Raw genomic sequence first — 22,863 nt, forward strand, 5'->3', positions numbered from 1 at the left:
TTGTGGTCTGCATTTTCAGCACATGCAGGTGCATTTGGGTGACCACAGCTGTTTTCTGTTCTCAGCACCAAGAGTGTCCGGGCGCCTCGGGATGTGTGGAAGAAGTGGCTGAGAGTTGCCGTCCTGGGGGCCTGCACCACGTTCGTTGCACTCCTGCTCTGGGGCAGTCTGGGGGGTGATGACAGCATCACTGAGGTCCTAGCTCATCGAAGTGAGGTCCTGCCAGGCAGGTTCATTGAGGTTCCCTGCTCCGAGGACTATGACAGTCACCGAAGGTTTGAAGGTACATGACGCCGAGGTGATCCGGGAAAGAGCAGCATGTTAACATGGAATTCAGTGTGTTCAAAATGCGTCTTTTTTTGCTACAATGAATTGATGGGAATCAGGTTGAAAGTAGTGTGGGGGTGGCGTTGGGCAGGTGACCTTCCTCACCCCCCGCTGCTGCCCCCCCGTCCCCCGCCCCCAGTTGGTTAGCCCACACATGGACCCGGAAGTGTGGGTGTTTCAGGCCCTGCCTGTGCAGGGGCAGGCCCACTGGTCACTGCCCAGGCCTCATTGCCCAGGCCGTGGCCAGTGTTTCACTGAGGTCCCCCACACTGTGGGTGCCATCTGATGGAAGAGGCGGTTTGCCTGGAAGGATGTAACAGAACTGGGATGATAGTAATGAGCAAGTGGAACCCAGAAAAGGCATTTTCTGTCTTAGGGTGTTGTAACTGCAGAAGATGTTGCAACAGGGAACGTAGATACCAGAGGCCCTTCCCCCATGTCGTGTGCCCCATCCCAGCGCCTGACTCCTCTGCTCGAGGGCAGCAGTTTTAAAAACCTAACCAGAGTGACTGGGTTTTAAAGACAAAATTCAGTTTATTTTTCTCTTCAGAGCAATGCTTTGGACTTGAACCAAGAAAATATTGCTAAATCCTTCCACCAAGGGGCGCCATTGTGATGCACACAAGCTGGGTTTAGACGAAGGGAGGCAAAGACGCGCCCAGGGAATGGGGGCTGCCTTTCCCTTCAGGGGGTCAGGAAAGTGGATAGGTTCTGTTGTGGGAATGCTCTCTCTGTCTTGGTCAGCTTTTTCACTCTAAAGTCACAGCTTTTGAGAACGTATTTTTCCTACCCATTTAATAATTTATCAACATTAAAAACAGTTGGAATGAGGTAGAGGGGGAGTTAGTGGAGACGGGTATGGGTTTTCAGTTGGGAAGATGAGAATGTTCTGGAGATAATGATGGGGATGGTTGTACAACAACGTGATCATAGTTAACGCCTCTGAACTGTACACTTTAAAACGGTTAAAATGGTAAATTTGGGGTTATATATATTTTACCAAAAAAAAAAAAAAATGGTGGAGTGTGCATTAAAGCCTCTGGACTCCCCATCCCTCGCCCCTCTCTCCTCCTGTAGCTGACAGGGGCTCCGCCTGCCCTGGGCCTGTGTGTCTGGGTGGTGTGTGTGCGTGTTTGCAGCGTGTGCACTCGTGTATGTGCACTGACATTGTCAGCCACTCACAACTCACTTTCTCACCAAATTATGCTTTTGATGCTCATTCACGTTGAGCCTATTGTGTCGCTGCTGGATTGTCTTCTTGAACTTCTGTCTCGCCGTCCCCAGTTACTGGGAACCGCGAGGCAGGGTCCCCACTGAGACTCTGGGTCTGGTGGCCGCTTCGCCGCCAGAGGTGTTTGAGGCGATGTCACTTGGTGCTTTTGTTGCCCCTGCATCTTCCTGGTGAAACTGTTCCTTTTATCAATCTTTTCCCCTCTCACAATTCTTTTGTGTTAAAATGTATTTGTTGATATGATGTTGCTCCCCAAGCTGTCTTTTGGTTATCGTTGTTTTTGCTTTTACCTTCAACTTTTATAAAAAGCATTTTTGTGTCTTAATAAAAACACCTATATTAATATATTGTATTTAGCTCTGTGGAACTGAGGCACCCCTCCCCTAATGACCCCCACGTAGAAGTTTATTTTTCCCACATGATGAGACCCAGAAAAAGGCACCCCAGGCCAGCCTGGCTCCCTGTAAGCGCCCCAGGCCGAGCGCCCCAGCTCTGCCACTCAGCATGTGGCTCACATGGTCCCAGGACAATCGCTCCACCTCCAGGCATGTTCCAGGCAGGAAGAGAGAAAGGAGGATGAAAGCTAAAGGTCAGCCAGCCCAGTGTGTCCTGAGAGTGTCCCAAGGCCAGGGGGTGGCCATGAGGGTGTCTCATCGGCCAGGACATATCCTAGGGCCCACCCAGTGCAAGGCAGCCAGCCTGCCCTTGGCGCCAGGATACCAGGGGCTTGCTAAGCTTGTCCATCTCTGGTGCTCTGCCTCATCCTGGCCCCATCTACCTGACCCTGGCCCTTTCCACCCTGACCCTGGCCTTGTCCACCCCAACCCAGTGGCAACCCTGGCCACTTTAACCCTGGTCCTGTCCACCCTGACCCTGGCCGTGTCCACCCTGGCCCTGTGCTCCCGACCCTGGCCACTTTCACCCCGACCCTGGCCCCATCCAAGCTCCCCCATCCTCCTCCCTCTAAGCAGCTCAGTCCTGGGTGCAGAGGCAGGAGGAAGCAGGGTAGAGTGTGTGGTGACCACCTTGGGGCAGCTTTGCCAGGCCCTGCAGAAGGACAGTGACTACAGTTGCAAGCACAGCTTTGGTCATCCAGGAGGCACTAGCCAACGGGTCTGGATCTGTGGTCAGTGATGGTTCTAGAGTACCGTGGATGCCGCCTCTGGGCTGTTTTCTCAAGGGTGGGCAGAGTGTCAGCTGCTTCAGGAGTGACCCACCTGGTGTGGCGCTGCCAGGACCCACCCCCTTCCAGTGAGATGTGTGCGCTGCAGGGGGTCTGCTTGTACTGGAAAGTCACCGTTGCTTCTCTGAAATTCACATCTGACCGAGTGGCCTATATTTTATTTGCCAAACCTGCCCCCCTAATCCCATGGAAGGCAAGGCCCCATCCCACAAAATTCCGTTGTCCCTGGGGAGGGCCGCCCACAGGTGAGTCCTTGACAGCAGCGGGCAGCTCTTTAGTCGGGGTTCAGCGGGGTTGGCGTCTCATCCCAGCTCAACTCTCTCCAGGCTGCTCCCCGAGGAAGTGTGGCCGGGGCGTCAGCGATGCCATCATCACCAGGGACGAAGCCCGAAGGATTCGCAGGTACACGTGTCTCTGAGTTTCTGTCCTGAACGAGCAGGAGAGTGGGGCTGTGGGTGAAGCACAGGGAATTACTACTAAAAGGATGATTTAAAGAAATTCATTAGAATTCCCTAACAATTCCCCTTTGCACTTCCAAGGCAAAGAGGGGCTTTTCTGATTTCCAGGAGGAGACGCTGTTGTCATCAGTGATGTGGTTGCTGACGGAACCTTCCAGAGGCCTGGGCCCTCTCCAGAGGCAGCAGTTCTGGCCCAGTGGGGAGGTTGGGGGGATGCTGTCCCGTCAGCCATTGAGGGGCCCAGCAGGTGCCTGTGTAAAGACAGTGTGTTCACCCAGCAGCCCCAGGCGGTCACTAGACTATTTTCGTCTCCTCTCCAAAACTGGTTGGGATAGCCCTTCTGCCTCCTAGCCGTGACTCATGACAGGGCAGGAAGTCTTACTCAGAAGTAGTTGGCACTGGATTCTTCCTTATTGTCTTTTAAAAACAAGATCTTGAAGCTCTGATTTTCCAACAAGGAGTTCAGACCCAAGCACGTGCCCAGTGGAGCAGCGTCTGGTCCGCATGCCGAGCTGTGTCTTGAGGGGAGATGTTCCTCCTGTTTCTAGATAACATTGTAGAGGCTGGTTGGGTGGGGAGGGTCCCTGGTGTGAGGGATGGATCCAGCCCCCAGTCAGTTTCCCGGGCGGCCATGAAGCATCTGTCAAAGGCACCAGAAGCCCCTGCATCTTTGGTGACGTGGGTGGTCCTGTGAGCTCCAGCACAGGCCACCATGTGGCCACTGCCTCCTGAGCTGGTGATTACAAAGGCTGCCTCCGCAGCCTGTGATGACAGGAGAGGGACCTTCCAGTCCAGAGGAACCCATTCAACTCAGCACCAGGTCTCTGAGCTAAAGATGGAAACTAAGCCCACTTGTCCCCAAGCTATGTCATACGTGGTTAAGGAGATGGTGACAAAATATTAACATTTACTCACTTAGCTTGAAAGTCAAGTCCTTTGGTCCAAATGTGATTTTGTCATAAACATTAAGCAGTCTGTTAACGTTGTGCTAGTTGTGCTGTTTGATATGTGTCTAGATGTATCATAGATGATGCTGTTAACTGAATTCTGATTTAAGACGGTCTTCCCCACAGCATAGCTGAGAAGGGGCTGTCCCTGGGAGGATCGGACGGAGGGGTGAGTTGTGTGCCGTTCCTGCTTCGGTTTTCTTTTTACCCCTTTAACTTTGCTCTCCCTCCGAGGGGAAGGCGAGGGCACCGGGTGTTCAGGCCCTGCTCCTGGGAATGAAGTACCCCCTCCCTTCACAGGAGGGCTGCCTCGGATCACATCTTTGTGTCAGGCACCCTGGCTGGGGGCAGTGGGGGGAGGTCGTAGGCAGTGAGTGAACAGAGCAGGTGACGAGCAGGGGCCCACTGAGGAGGGTGACGGCCCTGGGAATGGGAGAGCCAGCACACGCAGGAGGAGCTGGTGGGAAACAGTGAGGACCATGCAAGGTGGAGGAGGCTCCCACAGGTGCTGCATGGGGACTGTCATCCACCAGGCGAGACTGCAGGGGGTCTAACAGTGGCCCCTGAAAGATGCATCCACCCAGAACTGTAAATGGGACCTTACCTGGGAAAAGGGTCTTTGCAGATGTCATTAAGTTACGGGTCTCAAGATGAGATCTTCCTGGATTACCAGGATGGACCCTAAATCCAATGACAAGAGTCCTTGTAAGAGGAAGGCAGAGGGAGATTTGAGAGTGAAGAGGAGGCCGTGTGAAGATGGAGGCAGAGGTGGAGTGACGTGGCACAAACCAAGGGACCCCTGGGACCACCAGAAGTCCAAAGATTCAAGGAAGGATCCTCCCCTGGCGCCTTTGGAAGGAGCGGGGCCCTGTCGACACCTTGATCTCGGCCTTCTGGCCTCCAGAGCTTGAGAGGATGAATTCCTGCTGTTTTAAGCCTACTGTTTACGGCAACCATGGGGAGCTCGGACAGGCCAATGCAGCTCTGCATCTCATCCGCTTCCTGGGCAGGCTTAGGAGTCCACCCCTGCGAGCACCTTACGTTGGCCGGAGTTCTCGTGTGGTCCCAAATGGGGATCTCCTCGCCTGGCATGTGGGCCCGTAGGAAGATCCACTCTCCTCTGCATAGTTTGGTGATTATCTTCATGAGTCTTTTATTCTGCAGGCTCTTTCCTCTTGAGATCTGAAAATTAAGCTTCTCCTTTTATTTTGGTTCAGTTCAGGGGAATATTTATTAAAAACCTATTCGTGCGTGGACTCATCTTTTGCCCAGCGCTCAGCATTTACTCGGGAAGTTGTCTTGCAATGAATCATCCAGGTTTGATACCTTTAAGTGCAGTTAACGTTTTTAAAGCCCAAATTGTGTTCAGACGAACCCCTGGGCTGATCGCTGCATCCATGAGAAAAGACACCCAGACAGGGTAGAGGTGGTCCGTGCTGGCGCCCACTCCCCTCTCAAGACGTGGGAAGCCCCCCCGGAGGCAGGGTGGGCAGGGGTGGAAAACACTGGCTGTTCATTAAAGGGTTATGACCCAGCGATTCCACTCCTGGGCATTTACCCAGGAGAATGAGAGCATCTCCCACGATGAAATGCTGTCCCAGTGTCACAGCCACTTCATTTACAACAGCCCTAAGCTGGAAACAGCCCACGTGTCCATCTCCAGGTGAATGGACCAACAACTGACTCCTCCCCAAACGATGGGTGCCCCTTGGCCATGAGACAGTGGGCGGCGGGTACTGCACCGACGTGAGGGAGTCACAGGGAGGCAATGCTGAGTGAAAGGAGCCAGGCCAAGAGCGAAGTGCACCTTCGTGACTCCAGGGCCTCAGGTTCTAGAAAGTAACCAGCTGCTGTGGCAGAAGGCACCTGGGGAGGGGCAGGAGGGAGGGGTTGCAAAGGGTGCAAGGACATTTGAGGTGATGGATGTGTTTCCTATCCTGGTAGTGATGGTGGTTTCACTGGTGCATGCCAGCATCAAAACTTACCAAACTGAACACTTTAACCAGGAGCAGGTCATTGTGTGTTGGTTATACCACAGCAAAGCCGGGGGAAGGGCTTGTTCTTAGACCCATGGAGGAACTGTATCTGTGGACTGTTTTCAGAATTTTAGACCAGAGAGTCTCCATTCTTAGGGCAGGAGAGAAATATCCGCCGTCACACACCTTTGTCCAAACGTCTTGACACCCAGCCCGTGTGCATCGTCGCCCTGACCCGGGTGTGCAAAGATGGGTCTCAGGAACACGTGTTTAACGTTGGTGGCTTTTAGAGCTCAGTCGCCTGCCAGGCAGCCCTCACGCCGCCCTGCCAACGTCTTTTCCAGGCGTCTATCCTGGACCTGCACTCGGGGGCCTTGTCTGTCGGGAAGCACTTTGTGAACCTGTACAGGTGAGAACCCTGGGGTCGGGGGTGGGGTGGGGTCTCTGCTCGTTTCTTAGCTGGAGACACCTGAGTGAGGCTTGCGTGTATGGATCAGAGCGGCTTCAAGTCTTGGGTAAACTGCGACGTTTGCCGTCGGGCCGAGGCCAGATGAGGACTGGAAGGTGCAGCTCTTCCGAAGGGCGGGATCCTTGCCAGCTAGCTTCAGGGAACAGCTTAGTTAGGAATGGACCAAGGGGTGGGGTTGGAGGGAGAGGTGGGAGAGGTGAGCGGCAGGCCAGGCTCCTGAGAGCTGCCTCCTGAGAAGCTTTGATCCTCCCCGAGGGCCAGGAGAAGCAAGAGATTCCCCCAACCTTGATAAATGTCACCCCACCTGCCAGGTCCCTCCCTCCCACCCTCCTCCCTTTTATCACACAGTTATCACTGTAGAAGGAGCAGCTCCAAGATAATAAGGACCAGCTGGTTTTCAGGGACTTGCTGGTTAACTGAAGGAAAGGCTGAATTTAACGGAAATAAGGAAACATTAATAAAACATCACATTTGTCAATACTCATTTTTTCACAGATACTTTGGGGATAAAATACAAACTATCTTCTCAGAAGAGGACTTCCAGTTGTACCGGTGAGGGAAGGAATGCCCAGGTCAGGAAGGGGGAAGGTGGCGGCAGGGCTGGGAGTGCTGGGGTCAGTCCTGCAGAGAACTGGCCCTCAGGTTCCTGGGTGTGCACGTGATACCCTGTCCCACGTGTGCGGACCTGTGTGTGCATCTGTTCACCTTTCACCTTTGCCAGCCCTTGTCTTTCTGTAGTGTTACCGAACCCAGGTCCAGCTGCTCGCTGCTCGAAAGCCAATTCTTGAGAGACAAGTGTTGGTGGGGAAGGAAAGGTTGCTTTATTTCAGGGGCCAGCAACCGGGGGAGAGGGTGGAGTCCTGTCTGAGAACCAACTCCTGATTGCTGCTCAGGGGACAGGGGCTTTTAAAGGGGAGTTTCAGGGTTATATAGGCAGAGAGAGGGAGCAGAACAGCATAGTCAGTTCTGACAGTCAGCTTGAAACCAGTAATGTGGTCTGACCAGCGTCATCTTGGTTAAGTACAGTTAATCTTTAGTTCCAGGGTTTGTTCCCATTTCTCTGAGGCCAGTTCTCGGAATTGTGTGAAGTGGAGTAGCTTATGTCGTGGCTTCAATTTGGTCATCATGTAGTCATCCTCCTTCAACCTGGTGGGGGCCTCAGTATCTGCAAAACAGCTCACAGGATATGGCTCAGAATATTATCTATAGCCCTTGAGGGGGAACTAAAGGTCCTTGACTTTGCTTAATGACTAAACTATTATTATTTGGTCTCATTTGACTGTTTTCCTTTGTTTCTGCATTTTCTCACTTCTCTGATTAAACTTATTCTTTGGCTAAAGTGTTTCCACAGACAAAAGGCAGGCTGAGAACATGGGGGTTGGGGGCAAGGACCAGAGGGTCCTGCTCCGTTTCAGTGTCACATGGTGCGGGCCCTATGGGCCCGGGGAGAATTCTTTCCTGTGTGGCTGACACCTGTGTCGTCTCGGCAGGGACCTGCGGCAGAAGGTCCAGCTGGCAATCGCCCAGGCATTTGGCATCAGCGCGTCCTTGTTGCACCTGACGAAGCCCACCTTCTTCTCCCGCATCAACAGCACGGCGGCCCGCACGGCTCATGACGAGTACTGGCACGCGCACGTGGACAAGGTGAGTGAACCTGGGGCTTGTCCACCATGGCCCAAGCTGGGTGCTGTCTGTTCACGTGGTCAGGGTTTTAGAAGTTTCCTCTCTCACTGATGAGGTCGAGGAGATAAGATTTGTTTCTCGTGTGATGAGGTGACAGAAGACTGTGAAAAGCACGTTACAGAACAGTGAGGGCCTGATGGGGACCATCCTTTGCTACTTGTTCCCACACGCAGAGCTGTCTCCACCTGAGCTTCGTCGGATGTAACCTGACCCGGCCTTGACTGACCTGGCCTTTCTGTCGTGTGGTCTCTCCTCAGGCCTGCGTCCCGCACCCTGCCCAGGAGGCCCCCTTCTTCCCACTTTTCACCTTTCCTTGGGAAGATTTCTCGACCACTCCAGATTCTGCAGATTCCCCTTTCTTGATCTCCTGCTGTTCCCTAGACACAGTGGCGCCTAATCAGTCTGCGGTCCTGGTCAGCCACAGCTGAAGCCCTCTCCCGCCTGCATCGCAGCCACTGCCCCGCCCCACTCAGCCAGCACACGCAGCGTGGCGCCAGGGGACGGTTGGCCACGGAAACGTCTGAGGGCTGTTGGCGGTCACCCCAGCCGCGGGTGTGCTCAGGTGACCCAGATAATCTCTGTGTCGCTTGACCCTGGAACACAGGAAGCGAAGTGAAAAGTAAGCAGAGGGTTTGGGCAGAAGCTCGCAGGTTGGGCTTCTGCCTGAAGTTCAGTCAGATACGCATGTGTTTATTTCATCTCGACTGTCTGAGCTCAGTGGAGGAGGGGAGCACGTAAGTGTGGTTAGTGAGATTGAGGAACCCAGTATTTAATTAAATTAACTTAAATTGAAGTAGCTTTATGTGGCCAGTGGCTTGTCTGAGCCAGTGCAGCTTGGAGGGCTCGATGGAACTCGGGTTGGAAGTGTGGGCTTCACCCTAAGGGGGAGTACAGTGTCTGCTCGTTCTCTTCCCATGGGCTTAAGGTTGATCAGTGGGTTCGGTCTGATCCATCCACGATCAAGCCTCCTGTCCACCCTCACTTCATGGCTCTAGCAGCCATTGACCCATTGATAACCATTGCCCAGGTGCATTATTTCATTAGGGGACCAGGACTGAGACCTTCAGTATAAGATCATCGTAGATATTGCAGAGGGAAAAACAGGGTTTTATGGGGTTGAGGGCAAAGACGACGTGTGTGGAGGACAGACAGGTTCGCACAGCAAGGAGCCTCATGCGTGGGACGGAATCCGGAGAATTTCCCTGCAACGAAGGAAGAGCAGCCCTCCATGTACCGGGAAGTGTGGGTTCAGGAAAGACAACACTGAACGTAGCCTGGTTTGGTGATCCAGCTTCAAAGGAAGAAAGATAAGGAAGAAATTCTTCAGGCAGAGAAAACGAGTCAACAGTGACAAGTGGGGTAGCCTCAGACATCTCAGAGCCAGGAGACCTTGGGACAGGGTCTACAGGACCAGGGTGGCTATAACAGCCAAGGGGTCACTCACGCATGGACACAGCAAAAAGACGTACTCGCACAAGGGGACCCCATGCATCTGCTCCTTCCCTTGAAGCTCTCCAGCCTCTAGCTCAGGACAGCTCAGGCCCCGCTGGCCTCTGCCATCCCATCACCTGCCATTACCTGCCTCCTTCCCAGGTCACTGTGTTCGTGTGGGTTTGGGGTGGTTCCTTTGCAGAATCTGAGCTGGGTGGGTAGGAGAGGGTCAGGCTCCTGGACACCCCCCGCCCCCGGGTCTCTTTTATGTTTTATGCAGGTAGTGGACATGAGGTTCACTGCTGAAGCGATTCAGAAGCACTGCCCTGGGCTGTTCTCAGGTTTAGGTCACTTTGATGTTTGTTTGGTGCCCTGATGCTGGATAAGGGGCCCCTAAGTGGGGTCTTGGTGGGGGAGGTGGAGGGAGCTCAGGTCTGTGTAGAAAGTCCAGTCCCACAGATGGCATGGTACTGAGTTCATGAGAAGGTGACAGGGACTCAGTCACCTTGGCAGGCTTGCTGCCTCTCCCTCCTGGTCAGCCCACCCTCTCTCAGGAGATGACCACTGTCACGGTGATGGTGGTCTAGCTGGTTGCAGGGGGAGCAGGGCTTTTGGACTTTTTGAGCCTTGATCAAATGTGTTATGGATATTGACCTGGGGCTTCTGTGTACCGCTCCCATGGTGCCTACAGGCGTCAGTAAAATCATTTAAGAATCTATTCCTAAACACAGGAGCCTTGGGCTGTGCGATAGGGCACTGGTAGGATGACTTTGGGCTGCTGTCCTCGGACTCTTTCATTCTTCCTTATCTCTTACCCCAGTCTTACTAATTGAATGATTCCTCAGGCTGGGAGCTGTTATCATGTGATTAAAATTCCTTGTACATGCAAGTCACTATCTTTGCGTGGAAAAAAAAAAATAGCCTATCTCACTGATTCCCTCTAATAAGTAGGTGCTAATTTGTATGAGTTCTTATGTCCTTGGAAACAACACCTGCTTCACATATTACAGACAGCAAACTCCTCTATCTCACATTGAAATCAAGCTCTTCATGTGGCACCCCTTACCTATAGTAAGTCCTGAAGATCCACAGATGGGACAACTATCCGGCCACCTCCCGTCCCGGACTTCAAGGGGTCCTTGGGAAACAAATGATAGTGCCTCCTGTTTACATTATATCCAGGCCCAGAGGGTCCACGCTCCTATGAGCCCAGAGCACAGATTTCACCCCCCATCCCCTGCTTTCCACCGCCCATGCCATCTTCCAAAAGAATGTCCACGCAAAGAGGACCAGACAGGAAAGGACAGACAGTGTAGCGTGGGCACTGGGTGGTGGTGGTGGGGAGTTAGTGTTTAATGGGAACAGAGTTTCAGTTTGGGAGGTTGAAGAGTTCTGGCGATGGTCGGCGGGGGTGGGTGCACAGCAGTGTGAATGTGCTTAGTGCCCCTGAGCTGTGCACTCAACGATGGGTAAAGTGGTCAATTGTATGGTTTGTGTATTCTACCACAATTTAAAAGAAAGCTTGGGGTGCCCACATCTGGAGAAGGAGCGGAAGCACCACCTTTGCTCCCTGTGCTGACGCGGGAGGGTCCTATTGGTGGGTGGGTGGGTGGCGTGGCGGCCCTGGGGCTCACGCGTGTGGGCTTCTTGGCGTGGGCTGTGCCTCTGACTGTGCGGGAACCAGGCAGGACCGCACGCCTGTGCTCAGCAGAGGGTTTTCTGTAGTTGGGAGGCAGAGCGAGGCCTGGGTCTGTCCCTCCCTGAGGAGCGTGTCCTCCCACAAGCAGACGGTGACACGCCCTCACGCTCTGCCCCGCAGGTGACCTACGGCTCCTTCGACTACACATCGCTGCTGTACCTCTCCGACTACCTGGATGACTTCGGTGGTGGGCGGTTTGTGTTCATGGAGGAGGGGGCCAACAAGACGGTGGAGCCGAGAGCAGGTAGGACTCATGGGCGGGCGTTTCCCGGGATGCAGCGTTTACGGTGTGTCCAGTGTGTCCATGGAGCACATTCGTCAGAGGAGGAAGTGGGCGTGGCCACGGTCACTGAGTCACTGCAGAGTGAGTTCCCAGAGCCAGCCCCCACTCCATCCCCTGTAGTGACTCAGAAGCTTAAGACAGACGGATGAGGCAGCGATCCTCACCTAATGTTGGTAAACCACACCCGACCTGGTGGTCCCAGAGCTCCCGCTGCCCCCAGCCCAGCTCGGACACTCAGTGCTGCTCAGTGAGCATGTGTGGAGCGAGGAAGCGTCCCCTCTCCTCCCCAGGTTTTGGGGTGGGGAGGGGCGGGGATCCCCCAGGGGCTTCCTGAGGGGCAGCCCAGGCCCCGGCCCAGCCCCAGATGAGACTCAGAGACAGAGCCAGGCCATTTGGCTCCGGCCTGGGCACCTCGACTGTGCAGCACCACTCACCTGCTGCCGTGGCTCACCCGACCCCACTGCGTCACCCTGCTTACTGGGTGTGTAGCTGTGTCCGCTTCCGCCTGGCAGCAGGCAGCTCAAACCAATGAGGCTGTCCACCTGTGTTGGTTTAGAATGTTCCCGTCAGCCATGAGGCGGTCCTGCAAGCCACTGAGTCCAAATGCTCCTTGCAGTAGCGCTGAATCCACGCAGAAGTGGCTTGGACATCAGAAGGTGTAGAAAGGAAGTTAAACAGCTCAGGACTGGCTCTCTTCCCTCAGGGGGTGAGTGCTGGAGGGGGGCAGACCCAGGCGCAGGTCAGTGGGCAGGAGGGGCTCAGAACGCCCTGCAGCTCCAAGGCTTTAATGGACCAAGAGCCAGAGAAGCTGCTGGTGCTAAGGCTGGGGGTCACATGTCACGTGCTTCTGGGAGGTGTCCAGGAATGCTTGTGGACTAAGAGGAGAAATGCAGGTGGGTTCCAAAAACGGAGATGACTGTATTTTTGGTTACTAAGTTGCCGAGCTAAATCCTGCTTTAAAGAAGTGGGTGATAATCTAATAGCTGTTTACTGAAGAAAATAAAAAGCCAGAAAGCACTGTTCATGAATGCCGAAAGTTTCACGTTTCTGGGGTTGGGTGGGCCGTCGCCTCCATGTGAGTGTTACGCCTTGTAGGGTGAGTTACCAGCGCTGGCCTGCTGGTCACTGCGCGGGTGGTGATTTCATGCCAACAGTTTCCTCCTGGTTCTGATGACTGGCGGCCTGCCCTCGGGTTCTTCCTGGTGTTTGTGTCGTGCCCGTCATTGTGTTGATCACTCTGGACTTGGGAGCTGTCAGAATAGGTGTGGGGCTTAACTACTGGTGCATTAAAAAGGAAAGAAGGTCTTAGGCAAGATTGTGAGCCCTTGTGGGCCTTTCCTCAACAAGCTATCACGTTGACGTTGGGTTGGGTCAGCAGATTGCCGTTCCGGGTCAACAGGACGAGAGTCACTAACTCTGTCCCATCTGCACAGACGTCACCGGGAGCCTGGCGTTTGGCGGGGAGCGTGATGCAGCTGCTCTGACAGGCTGTGCCAAAGAGGTTATCATTTTCCCTAGAAGAGTTCATTCTCTCTTATGGAAATTAACAGGAAAATATGCTGAATGTTTTCAGTTTTCCCACTTACTTTCCAGAGCCCTCCGTCCCCTCCTGTGCATCCAGGTTTCCAACAGGTACATTCCCCTTCCGCCTCAGCATTTCTTGGAGTGCAGGTCTGCTGGTGATGGTGTTTCTGAAAATGTCCTTATTTCACCCTTTTTTCTAAAAGATATTTTCACTGGATGTGAAATTCTGGATTGGTGGGTTTTTTTCCTTTTTCTTTAAAAGCATCATCCCTTTCCTCTGGCTCCCCTGTTGCTGTCACCGCTGTCACTGCCCCATAGTAGCTGCCTCTTTGCTCTGCCACCTCCAGGATGTTCTCTAATCTCTGGTTTCATCAGTTTGACTATGATGTGCCTCAGTGTGGAGTTGTTTGTATTTATCCCACTTGGAGTATTTATCCTGCTAAGCTTATTGGATTAAAAGTCAAAGTTTCGTCACATTAGGGAAAGTGTTGGTCATTATTTCTTCAGATCGCCTTTTCCTGCCCCAGTATGAACCCCTCCTCTCTCCGAGGCTCCAACATGAATGGTGGACGGTTTCCTATTGTCCCACAGGCCACGAGGAGCTTCACTTTTCCTCAGTCCTTTTCTTCTCTGTTCTTTGGTGCCTCTGTTTGCAAAGTGTGCAGAAATGCTGGGGTGTGGGGGGGGCGCCCAGAGACCCCCACTCTTGCTGTAAGTCGGCGACATTTGATAACTGTGTCTGCAGTGGGGTGGCGACAGAGGCGTGCACAGATGGCATGGATGGGCAGATGGGCCTGGCTACGTGTCTGAGGTCTCAGGTGTGACTAAAAGTGGAAAGACTGAGGACAAAACGTCCTTTAGCAACGTGAGCCTCAGAAAGTGGCGTGACTCCAGATTGCTCTGGGAAAGAGTGTTTCCTTCAGGTCAGGGGCGGCCTGGCTGGTGCAGAGGAGGGTCTGAGTTCTTGGTGTCCCCGGGCCCCCATGCAGAGGTTTCCGTGTGTCACACGATTTCTTTTGCTCCCTTGTTTCCGGGCAGAGCACGGTTCTCTGTTTACAACCAGAAAGCAGCAGACTCTGGGGTAGACTTTTCTCCTCTCTCAAAGATTTAGCAGTTGAGTTCCTGGCAGTGACCTTCTGAAGAGAAATGAAGTTGTCATGGGACATTTGGGGCAGGGCCGTGTGGCGGTGACGTGGCGCCTACAGGATCCCGGGGCTCCTCCCACACGATTCTGTAACGGTCAACTCGTTTGTCCTAAAAAATCTATGGTGGGTGTATGAGACCAGTTAAATATGGAAGCCCATAAACACGGGGTTCTCTGAACACAGGTGGGTGGAGGACCCCTGCTCCAGGACGCTCGGAAGCCGCCTCCCGAGTCCTGTCTTTAGCTGCCCTGGAGGGAGCTACAGGCGCTGGGTGTCTGTCTCGACACGCCTTCCCTGATCCGTTGCCAAAACATTGTCATCACCTCGCAGGGTTTGGTTTTGTTTCATGTGTGATTAGAAATAAGATCATAAAAAAAAAAAAAAAGAAAGAAGATCATAAGGTGGGCCCGAGGAGGTCACATGGCTTGTAGAGGCCCCTGGGGGTGGCAGCAGGGCCTCACCCCAAGTCCAGGTTGCCCCACAAAGAGCCCGCGGAGGCTGGGCTGGGTGCTTGGGGTGCCCTTCGTCCTGTGCGAGGGCTCTCCTGCTGGTTTGTCTCCAACCCCCGCCTTCCTGCATCAGCTGTTTCTCCAGCCTGCCTGGTTGGTCGTGTTGCTGCATTGGCCTAAACACAGGTCCTCTGAGGCCCGGCCACACATATGGCCTTGAAGTCATGCTCTGCTCTCCTCTCTCCCAGGTCGGGTGTCCTTCTTCACCTCGGGGTCTGAGAACCTGCACCGGGTGGAGAAGGTTCACTGGGGCACCCGCTACGCCATCACCATCGCCTTCACCTGCGACCCTGACCATGGCATCGCAGACCCAACATTCACATAGCCCCAGGAGGCCTGTCCAGCAGCCCTGCAGGGAAGCAGCCATGCTGGCCACACACCCCTTCCCTCTCGCTCAGCCCATTTCCACTGAACAAGGTGCCTTACGAATCATCCTGAATTTTGATTTGCTAACATTTGATCATTTTTCAACTGTGAGTAAATGGAGGGAACCAGTTTCCCCTCACAGGCATCAGCGTTGGCTTTGCTATGCTGATGTGGGGCCCGGGAGCTGGCAGGGCCAACATGCCCTCCTTTTCTCAGGAAGGGATCCCGTGCCCGGGGTGGAATCCCTGTTTGTCAGCAGACAGAGTGTCATTACCCGGCCACTGGAGACTGACTTAAGTGTGGATGAAGCTGAGTGGGGCCAGCAGCCTCCACTCGGGGAACCAGAATCAGCATTATGGCACCTTGGAGAAGGTTCTGGGGGCAGGCGGCTCTGGGAGCAGCAGCTGGAGGGCTGATACTGCTGGATTCTGGGTGGAGGCGAACATCTGATGTTCTGGCGACTCTGGGCAGAGCCCCCAACACTGCTGGCCACTGAGAGTCACCCTGGCACCATGTTCATGCCAGGCTGGGCTCTGCCCCATCACCAGACAGGGTCCCTGACACAAGGTCCGAGGGTGTTCCCAGCGTGGCCATCCGCAGCTCGCCTGGGGCCTTCTGCCAAGCTGAGGGTCCGTCTGCTCAGGTTCAGGTCTTAGCAACCCTCTTCTCGTCCTGGAGCTGTCCATGCGTTTTACATAAAAGTAACAGGGGAGCCAGGAATAGTAAATAAACTGGTCATGGGGGAAGCCTGGGTTGCGCGGCCCCAAGATAAGGGCAGCATGTCCATCAGTTGGCTTCTGCCAGGGTCGGGCAAGGTCCCAGGGCCGCCCCACAAAGCAACTGGCCTGGGGTTTGGGCATCTTCTGGGAGAACAGCTGATCACCCGCTGTGAGTGCAAAGGGATCCCCAGAAATGGCTCTGGGAGCAGGACTCTCCCGGCCACCCTGACCCAGGAGCCTCAACACTTTCCCCTTCGCCCACCCAGCATGGACCTGTGGACACGGCCACCGCAGCCCCACATGCTCCCCACACTCTGCAGTCACAGGGCTGCTTGGGCTCATACAGAAAGGGGCAGCATTCCTGGACCCTGGGATGAGCCATTTGCGTGGCACCTGAGGAGGCTCCATGAGGGTCTGGAAGCCAGGACCCCTGGGTCTGCCCCTTGGTTTGCCGGGTGTCCCTTCTGCACCGTGATGATGATATGCGTGTCTCAGGGCTGTAGGGGCCGAGCTTCCACGTGCAGACAGTGGCTTGGGATCTGCTCCCTTTTGGGTCATGGTTGCAGTTTCCAGAAAGGCAGGGCCACCACCCACATGATGGCCTGGATCGTGGTTCCTGTTTTTAAAGGACTTTGGGCAGATCTGGGAAGGATGAAGCCCACGCTCTGGGTGGCGGGCAGGGCTGACCTTAGGGTTGGCGATGCTTTGGGGACACTGTCTCTAGGCTGGACCAGCCGGCCTCAGTCCTGTGCAGGAAAAGCTACCCCCTCCCATCCAGGTTGTCCTCTGGCTTCTCCTGTCTTGGCTTTTCAAAGGTTTGTTGCTCTGGTCTCAGGTTGGGATGCGAATTCCGACAGGAGAGCCCCATGCAGGCCTCACTTGGTTCTGTAACCTTCACGTTATCTGAATGACGCCTTACCCTCGGCGTGAGGATGGGCAGACGTTCTCGGGTATTCCACAGCCCACTTGGCCACTCAGTACATTTAAGGAGGGGGCGGTCTGATGGTTTAGTTGTGGTTAAAGTGCTTTGGAAATAAGTAAGTTATTGGTTTTAATTGACATTCTTTGCTACTTTTCCTGTTCATAATCATCACAGAGGTACTTGGACAAAGAAATAAAGATATTTGGGCAAAAGCAAGAATGTCCTTCTTTTTAGAAATTCCCTGGCGGTCCAGTGGTTAGGATTCTGCACTTTCACTGCTGAGGGCATGGGTTCAATCCCTGGTCGGGGAACTAAGATCCCACAAGTCACTCTGCGTGGCAAAAAAAAAAAAAAAAAAAAGAATGTCCTTTTAAAATAAGAGAAGATGCGTAGCCCATGCCGGTGACCTCCAGACGCGCTCACCTGGGGCCGCATGGGCATCTCCGTCCTACGGGACGGTCCTGACTGAGAGCAGATGTGGTGTGTTCCAGGGAGAAGAGGACGTTCCTGGCACATCCTCTGCTGAGTGATTTATTTCCTAATAAAAGTGTTTAGTCTGAATCAAAGAACACGAGCCTTGGTCTCACTGCTGGAAAGGAGGGGTTGCCGCTCTGTCTCTCCTGGTGAGCTGGCCGCCAGGGCCAGGTCTGAGCACGGCTGAGCCTCCGTGAGAGCGGAAGCTGAAACATCAGGTCAGGAGCTGACCCAGTGGGACGGGGTCCGAGCCAGCTGCGAGTTACCTCACCTGCCCCGCGCAGGAGGAAATGGCAGAAGATCACAACGTGCCAGGGAGGGCGTCCAGGGAGGGCATGCAGGGCAGGTGTGGTAACTCCCCACCATTTGTGTGGGAGTTGGGCTCGGCCAGTGCAGGGAGGGTGGGGTCCCTGTGTCCACCTTGAGGCTGGGCACCTCCGCTGTGCAGGGCCTCTGCTTTCTCACCGGGTGGGCAGGTGTGGCTGACCTCTCGCCTTGCCTTGGGGTTCCGGGAGGCTCGGAAGGTGCTCGGCAGCGACAGACAGCGGGACCGGGCGTGAGCGTGGGCAGGCGGGAAGGATGTGGCTGTGGCATCCCCGTGATTAGGGCGGGGCCGGTGGGCAGGGGCCGCAGAGCAGGGCGCCGTGGCTTCGGGTGGTTGTCGCAGGGGCCACAGAGGTGCCGCTGGCGGGACGGCATGGAGGTTGCTGTTTATAGAAATCTCCGCAGCTGCCCAGCCTGTCTCAGGGCTGGCCCCAGAGCAGAACACCAGCCTGTTTGTTCCCCTCCGAGTTACAACTGGAGCCACCTCGAATGGGATCCATGCTGCTTCTCAGTCCTGATCTTCTAATCCTGGAGCCACTTCGCGTCCGTGTTCTCTCCTCCAACATGGTCTTCACAAGAGAACTGGGGACCGAGCTGCCCTGGTCCCCACCAGCCCTCAGCCCCCAGGCAGCACTGACTCCCGGGCATCTCTTGGGCTTGTGCTGTGGGGCCTCGGGCGCAGGTATTTCTCATGCAGTCCAGGGAAGTGGTCCCAGCCACCAGCCCCCTAATTGGCGGCATCTCTGCCCCGGCCGCTGGGTACTGGCTCATTTGCCTTCTGAAGTCACAGCGTCTCAGAGCCTCTCACACCTTCTAGAGGTTTTCACAGGGAGGAAGAGTTTGGGGACACTTCTGCTTATCCCTGAGACTGGGGGCCAAGGCCCCAAGACCTCAGCAATGTGAGTCCTGAATGATGCAGCGTATTCCAGAAACCAAGCCAGTCACACCAAACTCAGGGGCCTGGCAGTGCTTAGCCTGGAAGGCAGGGGCCGGGGTGTGTCGGGGGGAGGCAGGTGGGGGCAGGTGGGAGCAGCAAGAGTTTATCCCCCAGCGTGTGTACAATCTGAGAAGTGTTGACAAAGTACAAAGCAGTAAGACAGAGAAAATGACAAAGCAGATTGAGGCCAAGCACGGGAGAACACCAGTGACCCAGATGTCAATCGAACTTCAGGCCTGAGGCTCCCGGTGGCCCCAGGGAAGAGGGAAACATCCTAAGTCCACATCCAACCCATCTCGGGGTCTCCTTGGATGTACTGACACATTAATACCAGTTTCTTATCTTGATCTTGAGTTTAACGCCCCCATTCTGCCCCAGGAATGGGCCCTGCAGGCTCCTGTCTACCAACTCGGCCCCTAGTAGCCCCTCTGTACCCCTGTTCACCCTCGGGGGCCTGAACCTCCCCTGCTGGCCAGCACACCATGCCCTGCAGAGTGGCAGGGGAGGCTCTGGACCAGCACTGATGGCTGTGCTCTGTCCTCTGCAGATCTGAGGCCCCACCTTTGTTGCAGCAAAAAATTAAAAAAAGTAAAAAAATAGAAATGAGTAAACGGCCTTGGGCACGTACCAGCCAAACAGGCCTGAAAGAGTTAAGCAATCTCAGTTATTCTTTAGCTGTTACTACTAACACTTGTGGCTAGACTTGCCCTTCACAAAGCTAATTACTTTCTGATTCCATAGGAATTATACTCTGCACCTGGCATCCTTCTCCCCTACACTTCCTTGTAGGATTCTGCATCTCAAAAGGAAGGTCACAGCGACAACTTCGGGGACACCAGACTGGGTCGCTGAGCTGCCTGACGCCAGCTTTTGGCTGAAAATTTGCAGAAGAAAAAAAAAAAATACAAGACCTTCATTGCTTTGAGACTTATCACCTACCCATAGACCATGAGCCCTGGAATATAAAACTCTCTCCCTTCCCAGGAAAAGGGAGGCACAGTTCTCAAGGCGCTAGCCTGCTGTGTTCCCCCTTTGCCAGGCAAAGAATAAGAAAAGCTATCTTTCCCGTTCCTCCAAAACTCTGTCTCCGTATTTCTTTTCGGCATCGGTGCCCAGAGAGCCAGGATTCTTGGCATCACCTCTATGTTCCTTCCATCTCAGCACCCTTGAGGCCAAGCAGATCCCAATGGAGCTGGGGGTGCAGGTGAGCCCCCATTCCCGAGAAGCCCAGTGGGGGCTCTGGGAGGGCTGGGCCTTGCCTGCCCCAATGCAGGGCACCTCTCCCACCCTGCAGCATGTGGGTCATGGCTACCACCCCCCATCCCGGTGAACACACGAGGTGGAGGCTTGGAATCTTGCTGCAGCGCACACCTGGCCAGGTGCCCAGCTTGAGCGCCCTGTCCCCACCAGTTGTCCCTGGGTTTCCCAGGCCTGGGGGCATTCACCTGTCTCCTCCCATGCCCCTTGCTAAAGAACAGACAGCTTGGGAGGGTCTCTTAGGAAAGGCCCCATTCCCGGAAAATTCCAGTGACAGGAGGAGGGAGGGGAGAGAAGGGGGGAGGTGGGTGGGCACCGTCCAGGTTCTCTGCACACCCAGGGTGGGTCCTGGACCAAGACGTCCTCCCCAGGAAAAAGTGGGCCACGTGCTTATACCTGCTGCCCCTCCCAGAGCCCCCAGCCCCCACAAGCTCTCCCTGCCCGCCCCATGCAGCCAAATCCCCCCTCCCCTGCCCTTACCTGTAGGGGCTGCAAGGGGCTTAGCAGGGCTAAGGTGAGGTGGGCGTGGCAGTGAGGTGGGGGCCACGCAGTGGGTGCGCTCCTGTGCCCGTGTCTCTATGAGGCCAATGCAGGGCGGGGGTGGAGTTGCTGTTCCCTGGGGACCCCTGCCCTCCACGCCCCGCTGGCCCCTTGGAGCCCTCGCTGAGGCCTCACATCCAGGGTGTGTGGGTCTTGCCTCCTGGGGCATGGCATCAGGCACACACCCCTCAGAGGGGGAATCCAGACCCCTCAGCCAGGTCAGGACCTGCCCACGAGACCCCAGCTAGCACCCCAACCTCGCTGCCAGCTCAGGCAGCCTTCCTGCACCCATCACAGGTGGGCACGTGGGCTCACGTTGATCCTGCACACCTCCCCCCTCCCTGTAATCACTCGTGCACCAGGACCACCTCCCGGCCACATCTCTGGTGGAGAAGGCTCCTGGCTTCCAGCTGCCTGCTGCCCAGCCTGGCGCACTGTGGGGCACACAGGGTCCATCCTAGCTCTGCCCAGCCACCGTGGGCTGGGGGGAGGGGCCAGGACGAGGAGAGGGGTGGGGGCGCTGGGAGGCTGAGGGCAGAAATGGAGGTCCCCCCCGCCCCATCAGAACCCAGTCCCAGCCCTGACTCGCCCCGGCCCTGGGGAGTAATCTTGGTGCAGGGCAGCCAACTCTGAACCCGGGCAGCCTCGGTATTTCACACTGACACATAGTTTTGGGGTGAGACCAGGCTCTGGGCTTTCAATCACGCTGCGGGATACCTCGAGCCACAAAGGGCAAAGGCAGGTGGATGCTCCCAGCTCCTGCGGGTCCCGGGTCCCATGTGGCCTGGTTCCTCAGCTGTGAAACAGGAATAAGAGAATTTTGTATAAAAGATGACCCAGTGGTGAGCTCGCCAAGGGGGCCACCTGAGGGCCAGGGAATTTGCACATGGAAGAAGGGCAGAGAGGGGCTGGAACACTGGCCCGGAGTCCCCAGTCCGCCTACCGCCCCAGCTGCCTCCTGGCTCTGACCCTGCTCACCACTCAGGCCTGCAGGCCTTGGTCTCCACAGCTCCAGGAGGGGAAAGGTGGCAGGACAGAGCCATCCAGCCTGGGAGCCGGCTCTGGGCAGCTCAGGGGATGGGGCTCTCCTCTGGGCCCTCACGGGGTCCCAGGAGAACTGGCCCCCACCCCCTGTGTGGGGCTGGGCCCTCGGCCGGCCTGGAAAAGGCAGGAGTCTGGAGCACCTGGCTGCTGGCCATTGGCAGCCTCTCGGGCTTCCTGCTCAGAGCGTCATCTGTCTGGAATTCCAATGGAAAAAACCCTGCTCTTGCAAGTGGGCCCTGTGGCTCTCAGATTCCCGGTTTGGTGGTTTGCAGATGTATGGGACCCAGGCTGGATTCTGGTCATCCCCACCCCCTGCCTGGGATGGGGGGCTCCCACCTTCTGCTGACTGAGCCCCCTCCTTTCTCTTGCATGCTGGGTGTGTGAGTGAAGGTGCCGATGAGCTGAGGGCTTTCTCCAGAGCAAGAAGGCTGGCCCTCCAGGTGACCTGGATCAGGAAGACCAGTCAGCTGGGCGTGTTCAGGTGTGGAACCAGGTAAGAGTTCAGGTCTCTGCACCCCTGAACTAGGCCACCCTACCAGGCAGGGCCACTGTCACTGTGTCACCCATGGCCCCAGGCACTGCCCCCCAGAGCTCCATTTGGTGAGGACAGTCTACAAGAGCAGAGAGCTCCCTAGGCAGGTAAAAGTGATGTGTCTACTGGTTGTAGGTGCAACTCAATTCCCAAAGAATGACTTCCTGGAAGAACTAGGAGTAGAGGAAACTTTGGACTGTGTGTGTATCTTTGTTGATGAGTAATTTACACAAAGTGCAGCAGCCCTGGGCATGCAGCCTGGTGACACGCACTCTGTGCGCTGGTGCATCTCCTTGTGGAACTGGGCTCTCCCTGCCTCCACCCCTGGGGACCCACAGAAGGTGGCAGGGAGGGGCTCAAGGCACAGGTCTCTGGACTGGGCCAGGCCACTCTCCTGGGCCTGTAAAAACCCACAGGTCAGCAGCCAAATCCCGGCCAAGCCTGAGCCTCTTGGAAACTGAGTGGCCTGCGAAGCAGGAATGCGCTGCACCTGGTAAGTCCATCATCCATCATCCGATCCGCCGCCACTAGGCTCCTGGATCCCTGCGCCTTCTGTGAGCTTGGCTGTGAACTCGGCTGTGAACTCACCCGCCTCTGGCTCCTTCCCCACCTTCCACCAACCCCCTCCACCACCTCCAGGAAGACGGTAGACAGAATAAGAGGGGTCAGCGGGTCCCTGGTGGAGGGACAGTTTGTCCATTCATTCATTCATTCCCCACTGGGTGCTGGCCGCCTGGTCACAGGCCCCACAGCCTGCATGACCCCTGTCCCCACTCCTTGTTTTTGCTATAGGAACCGAAGGGAATGGGCTGGAGAAACTCAGGCAAGAGGGTGCAGGGGGTGGGGTTGGGGCCGGGGACATGCTCCCTCCCGATGCAGCTGG

General features: G+C 55.5%; 1 protein-coding gene and 1 long non-coding RNA gene across 5 annotated transcripts in view; one reads left to right on the top strand and one right to left on the bottom strand.

Annotated features, from left to right (window-relative positions):
* OGFOD3 (2-oxoglutarate and iron dependent oxygenase domain containing 3) overlaps window positions 1–17,091 on the top strand; it is a 19,075-nt gene extending 1,984 nt beyond the window's left edge. The window contains exons 2-9 of one of the 2 annotated variants that reach the window (XM_067714622.1): window positions 66–283; window positions 3,068–3,143; window positions 4,273–4,315; window positions 6,467–6,531; window positions 7,087–7,143; window positions 8,082–8,235; window positions 11,525–11,648; window positions 15,054–17,091. In XM_067714622.1, coding sequence (XP_067570723.1) covers window positions 66–283; window positions 3,068–3,143; window positions 4,273–4,315; window positions 6,467–6,531; window positions 7,087–7,143; window positions 8,082–8,235; window positions 11,525–11,648; window positions 15,054–15,190 — 874 coding nt within the window. In that variant the 3' untranslated portion in view covers window positions 15,191–17,091. Of the gene's footprint in view, window positions 1–65; window positions 284–3,067; window positions 3,144–4,272; window positions 4,316–6,466; window positions 6,532–7,086; window positions 7,144–8,081; window positions 8,236–11,524; window positions 14,749–15,053 lie in introns of those variants that run through there. The other variant, XM_067714621.1, reaches the window with a different exon arrangement.
* Window positions 8,233–21,567, bottom strand: LOC137211893 (uncharacterized). Of its 3 annotated transcripts, XR_010937269.1 has the most exons (6): window positions 21,383–21,567; window positions 21,122–21,200; window positions 20,345–20,440; window positions 12,166–12,229; window positions 10,772–10,843; window positions 8,233–8,867 (listed from the first exon to the last, which is right to left on the bottom strand). It is a non-coding gene; the product is annotated as an uncharacterized lncRNA (long non-coding RNA). The 3 variants fall into 3 exon arrangements; XR_010937268.1 differs by lacking the exon at window positions 20,345–20,440 and having other exon boundaries at window positions 10,772–18,733; XR_010937267.1 differs by lacking the exon at window positions 20,345–20,440 and having other exon boundaries at window positions 8,233–9,565; window positions 10,772–18,733.
* Between the last annotated feature and the right edge of the window lie 1,296 nt (window positions 21,568–22,863).

The sequence above is a fragment of the Pseudorca crassidens genome, chromosome 19, assembly GCF_039906515.1.
Source record: "Pseudorca crassidens isolate mPseCra1 chromosome 19, mPseCra1.hap1, whole genome shotgun sequence".
NCBI lineage: Eukaryota > Metazoa > Chordata > Mammalia > Artiodactyla > Delphinidae > Pseudorca > Pseudorca crassidens.